The 8,500-nt window shown below is 46.0% G+C and overlaps 1 protein-coding gene across 1 annotated transcript; it reads left to right on the top strand.

The window, feature by feature from the left end:
* The first annotated feature begins 1,896 nt into the window (after positions 1–1,896).
* On the top strand, positions 1,897–7,722 carry LOC146162697 (uncharacterized). Its single transcript, XM_083385272.1, has 2 exons — positions 1,897–4,110; positions 4,252–7,722. The coding sequence occupies exons 1-2, from the start codon at positions 1,897–1,899 to the stop codon at positions 7,720–7,722; spliced, it is 5,685 nt and encodes a 1,894-aa protein (XP_083241398.1).
* Positions 7,723–8,500: the final 778 nt, after the last annotated feature.

The following is an 8,500-nucleotide window of genomic DNA, read 5'->3' as shown; positions in this document are numbered from 1 at the left end:
AAAAGCTGCGTTAAGTGTTGCATATGAGCAGCCTTGATTGGACTAGCAACTAGAATGTCATCGAGGTAAACATAAATAAAGTGCAAACCTTGACAAATCGAGTCCATCATCCTCTGAAAAGTTTGCGCAGCATTCTTCAACCCAAACGGAGTTCGAAGAAACTCGAAGAGACCAAATGGCGTGATGACAGCAGTCTTTGCGATGTCTGTTTCAGCAACTGGAACTTGACGATAGCCTCGTATTAAGTCTATTTTAGAAAATACGGTACAACCAGCCAGACGTGTACAATACGTTTCCTTTCAATATCGACTAACAAGCGGTTAGCGCGAAGAAAGTCTGCACCGAGCAGTGGGCGTGAAACGTCTGCCAACACAAACCTCCATTTAAAAACTCCAGCCGGGATGTGGAGTGTAACCATTTTGTAACCGTAAGTGGCGGTTAAACTACCATTTGCAGCCTTAAGAACGGAACCCTTCGGGTTTGTGCGTCGTTCGAGACCGGTAGGTGGAAGGGCACTTACTTGAGCTCCAATGTCCACTAAAAAGTTACGACCAGAAACCCGGTCCCAAAGAAAAAATAGACTGAAAGTATTGCCGGCTGTCTTCGCTATCACAGGCAGCCGGCCTTGTCGTTTCCCTGAAAAGAACATGGTGGGCTGCATTGACGTGCGTCTGCTCCAAAGCGTCTATGGTAGAAACATATACCAGTAGTTTTATCGCTGCTATTGCGAAAATGCTTACCGCGTTGTACCTTGCTTACAGCAAACTCGTTGTTGCTACTGCGAGAAAGCAATAAAATGTCTGCCTAAATTAAGGTGGATATTCCGTAATCCACTCTAGGGTCATTCCATCAGTTTGCTGCCTTATCAGTTTCGAAATTTGGTGCTGCGCATACTCGGGTAGTTTTACCTGGTCTTACTCGAGTCCCGAGTCCGACTCAGCAGCCCTGCTGTGATCTGACATCTAGTTTACGTATATTTTTTCAAATACTTCGATGCTTTTAAGCCGATACCTAGAAGTGTTAACTATCAGTTTTGCGTTTTGTTGGTTTCTCAGTCGCATAAAAACACACGTGCTTACACTTTTAATGTAGAACAGTGGTTGTTACAGCGAGAAACGTTGTTTAATTTCTATGTTGATGACGTCACAATGTTTCGGTTTTTCTCATCTAGTTTCTCAAATGTTGCTAGCAAAAAGCACATGGCGCAAGTTCTTAACTTTTAGTTGCTGACTGTAAATTGGGTTTTTCTGTACTAGTTCGTTGTATTGACAAGTCGTATTGAGCTTAGAATTTGTAAGAAGTTAATAATATTACGTTTATTGTTTGTTTAGTAATTGATTACAAACTTTAAATTGCAATTGAAACCTAGCCGTGACTGATTATATCCAAGTTAATCCTGGATCCCTAACAAGTTGGTACGTACATTTATTGTGGCTATATTTCCTTGTCGTCAATATAAAAGTAAAAAGCCATTTAATTAGGATTAATATTGTTTGTGCTAAGTTACGAATATCTTGAGTTCTGTTAATGTTATGCTGTAAATGCCCGTCTGCCATAGCCGTGTATGACGTCATAATCGCATTTCGTTGTGTTGATTTTTCGTTCTGTTTAACAGAGAACCGTCACCGTTCAAGACTGTGTGGCAACTATAGGCAGTGCTGGCGGGGACGCGTTCCAACAAAAAACACCCATGCAACGGTTGATGTAGGCCAGGCTACATAGGTCGCTTAGGTGCAGCCACGACCGTTACATTGAAGTTCTCAACTTTTCTGGAGGACTAACGTGAGAACATTGAAGTTCTCAACTTTTCTGGAGGACTAACGTGAGAACATTGAAGTTCTCAACTTTTCTGGAGGACTAACGTGAGAACATTGAAGTTTAACTGACTGTTTCAACATGGTTGTAAATAAGGCAACGCTTAATGAAATCGTCAAGCAGCTTAATTTATCGTACAAAGAAGCCGAGGAATTAATGGTTGACTTTAATAAGGTCGACCAGTTAAACAAAAAGCTGTCGTTAATTGCTGAGTTGTACGAAGAGTATCTGGAATCACATTACGCTTATGTTAATGCCACAAAAAATAAGAAACATAAAGAATGCGCTAAGAAAGAACTGTCCAGCATGAAGAGTGGAAAAGAAGAATTTGACGAGCGTATTAAGCAGTGGTTTTCTAAAGTTAAAGATAGAGAGGAGGTGCACAGTCACAAGTCTAACCACAGTCATTCTTCAAGGTCATCTAGGCCCACAACGCATATGTCCCATGCTAGTTCCAGGTCTAGCACCAAACGCACTGAAGCTGCTGTTCGCAAAGAAAAGGCAGCGCTTAGAAGAAAGCAGTTGGAGGAAGAGCAGAAAAGAGAAGCTGAACTTGAACAAATGAAACGACAAAGGGAAGATGAACTCGAGCAACTGAAAAAAGGAAAAGAAAGACAACTTGAACTCCTAAGGGCAGACCACGAGCTGCAAGTCGCGACGGTTGAAGCCGATATTTGGGAGGCGCGATCGGTCACAGGTTCACACGTGTCTCGTCATCGGGATACCGTCCGATTTGCGACAGATGTTTCCCCGTGCTCCCAAGTGGAAGCTGATATGGGAGTTCCTGTAAAAACAAGTCCGGAGTCAAATAACGTCGTGCCATCGCAACGAGAACCACAAGCAAGTTGGGAGGAACTGTCGCGTCCTCAGGGTATATGCCAAGCGTCGCCTAACCCTGTGTCTACCAGTACGGCTGAACAGAAGCCGCAGGTTAGTGAATTTATGCATTTTGCTTCTCTTCTCCAAGATGGTATGGATTTGCCAAAGCCAGACTTGTTAAATTTTGATGGAAATCCTCTACAATATACACGATTTATTACGACCTTTGACGAACATATCGCCAGTCGCGCCATGACTGATGGAAAGAAATTAAGCTACCTTATACAGTTTTGCACTGGCGAAGCTAAACGCCTAATATCGTTCTGTTCTGTACTCGATGCCAGTACTGGGTACAAAAAGGCTCGACAAGTGTTACACGATAATTATGGTCGCCCATTTATCATTGCCCGTACCTACGTTGAACGATTAACAGTTGGTCCAAGTTTGAAGCCTGACGATATTGATGGGTTACAGAAGCTTGCACGTAATTTGGAGGAATGTAATGTGACACTGTCTCATTTAGGTTACTTTGCTGACATAAATAACTTCGAACATTTGCTCAGTATTGCTAAACGTTTGCCATTTAGCATGCAGCAACGATGGAAAAGACACGCCGGAAAAATCGAGCTTGGCGGTACCGAGCCGCAGTTTCAGCATTTAGTGGAGTTTGTGCAGAATGAAGCGTCGATTTCGCACACGCTGTTTAGTAGAATGATGAGTGAAAAAAGAGAGCATGCTCCACAGAGAAGCGCCGCAGTGAAGCCCCAGACGAGAGCTCTTCGAGCGACGGCACACGCCACCAGCGTCACCACCACAAAACTGGGTGAGAGACAACCTGGTCGAATGGGAAAGCCAGGTGACTACTGTCCTGTATGTAATCGCGCACATGAGTTAGTACGTTGCTACGACTTTAAACGAATGCCATTGAATGAACGCCTAAATGTATTGCGACGAGCAAGGCTTTGTGACAACTGTTTTTGTCGAGGTCACATTGCAAGAGGTTGTAATAAGGAGGGTTCATGCTCAGTGGAAGGATGTCGTCGCAAGCACCACACGCTCTTGCATCGCGATTACATCAAAAACGCCAGCTTTCCACCGAGGAACAATCAGAACCAGAGGCCAGTAGAACCGCCAAGGGAAGACGGTGAAAAGCCGGCCGTCACTTCAACATCGTGTGCCGCCAAGGCGTCAGTACGTCCACAGGTTGGTCAACGGGTGTATATGAATATTGTTCCTGTAAAAGTAGTAGGCAATAATGGGCACGAGACCGAGACGTATGCCTTTGTGGACTCTGGTTCTAACTCCACGATGTGCGACAGGCGTCTTCTCGAGCTACTTGAAATAAACGGCGAGGAAATCGAGTACTCGCTTTCTACTGTAAACGGAAGGTCTATGTCAAAGGATGGTGCAGTCGTCAAGCTAGCCGTCAAGTCCATAGACGGAGAAAATACTGTCAACTTGCCTTGTGTGATTACAGTTGAAAGTCTACCTGTTGCGCCCAACAGATGCGATAAAAAATGGTCACACTTAAAGGGGATAGAATTTGCGAAAGCATCTAACGACGAAGTGCTACTTCTAATTGGTTTAGACGTGCCCGAGGTGTTTTGGGTCGAAGAGGACCGAAGAGGGAAACGAGGTGAGCCAAGCGCTATAAAGACGGTGCTCGGTTGGTCACTGTTTGGTCCCGCTTCGTCTCAGTCCAGTGATCTCGGTGTGCATCACGTTAAAGTCAACCACGTAAATTTGTCATGCGATTTGCTGCACGAGCAAGTCAAGAAGATGTGGGAAACGGAGTTCAAGGATTCCAGTTTGATTCCCGGCGTAGGGATGTCTAAGGACGACAAGTACGCTCTCAAGCTGATGAATGACTCGGTAAAACTGAAGGACCGTCACTACCAGTTGCGGTTGCCATGGCGCGCAGGCTCACCGAACCTGCCGAACAACCGCATACAAGCGATGCAAAGACTAGGATACCTAAAGCGCCGTTTGAGCAAAGACGACTCCCTTTGCAGGAAATACAAGGAGACAATCGAAGCGTATGTGCGCAATGGCTACGCTCGCCGTGTCGATAAGGAGCCTGTGAATGACCAAGTATGGTACCTGCCGCATCACCCCGTTCTCCATCCGCAAAAACCGGGAAAGGTGAGGGTAGTGTTCGATTGCGCTGCAAAGTACCGCAACACGTCATTGAATGATCAACTGCTACAAGGACCCGATTTAATGAACGGCCTCGTAGGTGTGCTGCTAAGATTCCGCCAAGAGAAAATTGCATTAGTTGCTGACGTAGAAGCGATGTTCCACCAAGTGAGGGTCGATCCAGTGGACATCAACTGCTTACGGTTTGTTTGGTGGCCAGACGGCGATACGACTAAAGAGCCTGTTGACTACCAAATGTTGGTTCACCTGTTTGGCGCAACGTCGTCGCCATGCTGCGCTAGTTTCTGTCTTCGACGGACCGCAGACGATAATAGCAAGGATTTCGCCCCTGAAACTGTTGCAACAGTCCATGAAAACTTCTATGTCGACGACTGCCTAAAGTCTGTTGCAACTCCTAATGAGGCAACAAAACTAATCAAAGAACTACGCGAATTGCTTCAGCGCGGTGGTTTTAATTTACGAAAATGGTTAAGCAATTGCGAAGAGATTTTGGACGCCGTTCCAGTAGGCGACACAGCTAAGTCGTCGTTTCCGTTAAACGCCGAAGTGGAAAGAGTACTTGGAGTAAGCTGGAATTTTCGGTCTGATGCCTTCCAGTTTGACGTTAATTTAAAGCAAAAACCTGTCACGAGAAGGGGTATATTGTCTGTTACCAGTTCCCTGTTTGATCCTATGGGATTTGTGGCACCTGTGGTGTTGCAGGCCAGAATGCTGCTGCAAGAGCTGTGTAAGCAAAAGCTGGGATGGGACGAAGAAGTGCCGGACGACATTGCTAGTGCGTGGCACCAGTGGGTCTCTGAGTTGCCAAATTTATCCAGCGTACAAATTCCCAGATGTTTGAAACCAAACGACGTCGAAACAATTAAGTGCTACGACTTACACCATTTCGCGGATGCTTCATCATACGGTTATGGAACAGTGTCGTATTTAAGAGTCGTTGACTACGAAGAAAGAGTACACTGCACTATTCTGTTCGCTAAAGCACGCCTAGCTCCACTGAAAACCGTTTCAATACCGAGGCTGGAGTTGACTGCAGCTACTCTTGCTGTGAAAATGGACCAGGTTTTACGAAAGGAATTGAATCTGAAAATTCAAAAGTCTGTGTTTTGGACCGACTCAACGTCAGTTTTGCGGTGCATCAACAACAAAACGAAGCGTTTCCCTACCTTTGTAGCGAATCGGCTCACGAAGATAGACGAGGGTTCGGATGCATTGCAATGGAGACACGTGCCAACAAAGCTCAATCCAGCCGATGACGCGTCCCGGGGGTTGAGTGTTAAGGCCCTCATGGAAAGAGACCGCTGGTTCAAAGGTCCGCCGTTTCTGTATCAGGATGAAACCCAGTGGCCGTCTAGTCCGCTATACGCCGACGAACTACCTGACGAATTTGTGAAGAAGCCACCGTCAGATGTGAAAGTCCACTTCGTTTCACACAATCCCAACTGTTTAGATACGCTGCTACATCGTTACTCGTCATGGACGAGGTTGAAAAAGGCTGTAGCTTGGTTGCTGCGTTTCGTAAATTACATACGAAATAAGAAATCGAAGTTTGCATCATTGTTGACTGTACCTGAACTTAAGACTGCCGAACGCGCAGTGATCAAGTACGTGCAAAAACAAAACTTCCCAGAAGAAATCCGGGTTTTGTCACAGTGTCAAAAAGAGCGCGGCGCTGGTAAGCGCGCGCTAAAGAAAATGACCTTGCAAAAACTGAACCCGATGTTGGTCGAAGGCGTTTTGCGCGTTGGAGGGCGCCTTAATTACGCTCCGGTGTCATACGATCTGAAGCATCCTGTGATACTGCCACACAAACACCACGTAACGGACTTGATTATTGAGGATCACCACCAAACAGTTCGCCACTCTGGCATGGGCCTAACATGGAACTTGCTGCGCCAAAGATACTGGGTCGTTCGCGGAGGAGTTGCTGTACGACGAGTGCTTGGAAAATGCATTTTCTGCCGCCGACGAAATGCGCCCAGCGGACAACAGAAGATGGCCGATTTACCGCGTGAGCGCATTACGCCTCACCATCCGCCATTTTCATTTGTGGGCGTCGACTATTTTGGTCCGCTCATGGTTAAACAAGGCCGTAGCGAAGTCAAACGCTACGGGTGCTTGTTTACTTGCTTAACGATACGTGCGGTTCATATTGAGATCGCACACTCAATGACAACTGACTCGTTTATTGACGCGCTTCGCAGATTTATCGGTCGCCGAGGTAAACCCAAAAAGATTTTTAGCGACAACGGAACCAACTTCGTGGGGGCCGAGCGCGTTCTCCGCAAATCATTGCAGGACTGGAATCAATCTCAGATAATTGACAATCTGCGACAGAGCAACGTCGAATGGGCATTCAACCCGCCCGCCGCCAGTCACATGGGCGGTGTCTGGGAAAGGCAAATTCGCTCAGTGCGCAAGATTCTGAATGTTTTGATGGCTGGCCAACAGCCTGGTGACGAGACCCTCAACACGTTTATGGTGGAAGTAGAAGCGATTCTAAACTCGCGCCCGCTTACACCAGTCACGATGGATCCGGAAAGCGACGAGCCGCTAACGCCGAATCATTTGGTGTTGCTCGGTCGCTGCGATACGCTGCCTCCAGGCGTCTTCGATGAGAAGGACAACTACGTGAGGCGGCGATGGCGCCAGGTGCAATACCTGGCAAATCAATTCTGGCTGAGATGGGTTGCCGAGTACTTACCGACATTGCAAATGCGGCAAAAATGGACTGTCCAGGAGCGCAACTTCGTGCGCGATGATCTCGTTCTCCTTGCGGACAACTCGGTTCCGCGGGGCCAATGGCTCTCTGGGAGAGTCGTGGAAACCTATCCCGACAAAAAGGGATCGGTTCGGAGTGTGTTGGTGAAAACCAAAAATGGGACACTTAAAAGGCCAATTGCTAAATTGTGCCTCATTTCCGCTGCGTAGCGTCGCGATTTCTGCGTTGCTATGTAAATTGTAAATACGCCTGTTCCTTGTTGTTTTCGCTGTTTAGTAATTGGGTTAAGATGTGCTCTAGTTCGGATACGCACATCGGGGCCGGGAATGTTACAGCGAGAAACGTTGTTTAATTTCTATGTTGATGACGTCACAATGTTTCGGTTTTTCTCATCTAGTTTCTCAAATGTTGCTAGCAAAAAGCACATGGCGCAAGTTCTTAACTTTTAGTTGCTGACTGTAAATTGGGTTTTTCTGTACTAGTTCGTTGTATTGACAAGTCGTATTGAGCTTAGAATTTGTAAGAAGTTAATAATATTACGTTTATTGTTTGTTTAGTAATTGATTACAAACTTTAAATTGCAATTGAAACCTAGCCGTGACTGATTATATCCAAGTTAATCCTGGATCCCTAACAAGTTGGTACGTACATTTATTGTGGCTATATTTCCTTGTCGTCAATATAAAAGTAAAAAGCCATTTAATTAGGATTAATATTGTTTGTGCTAAGTTACGAATATCTTGAGTTCTGTTAATGTTATGCTGTAAATGCCCGTCTGCCATAGCCGTGTATGACGTCATAATCGCATTTCGTTGTGTTGATTTTTCGTTCTGTTTAACAGAGAACCGTCACCGTTCAAGACTGTGTGGCAACTATAGGCAGTGCTGGCGGGGACGCGTTCCAACAAAAAACACCCATGCAACGGTTGATGTAGGCCAGGCTACATAGGTCGCTTAGGTGCAGCCACGACCGTTACAGTGGTTCTCA

The sequence above is a fragment of the Ascidiella aspersa genome, chromosome 3 (assembly GCF_963924565.1).
Source record: "Ascidiella aspersa chromosome 3, kaAscAspe10.2, whole genome shotgun sequence".
Lineage (NCBI taxonomy): Eukaryota > Metazoa > Chordata > Ascidiacea > Phlebobranchia > Ascidiidae > Ascidiella > Ascidiella aspersa.
Note: the sequence above shows the minus strand (reverse complement) of the source record. Positions and strands in the feature narration are given on the sequence as shown.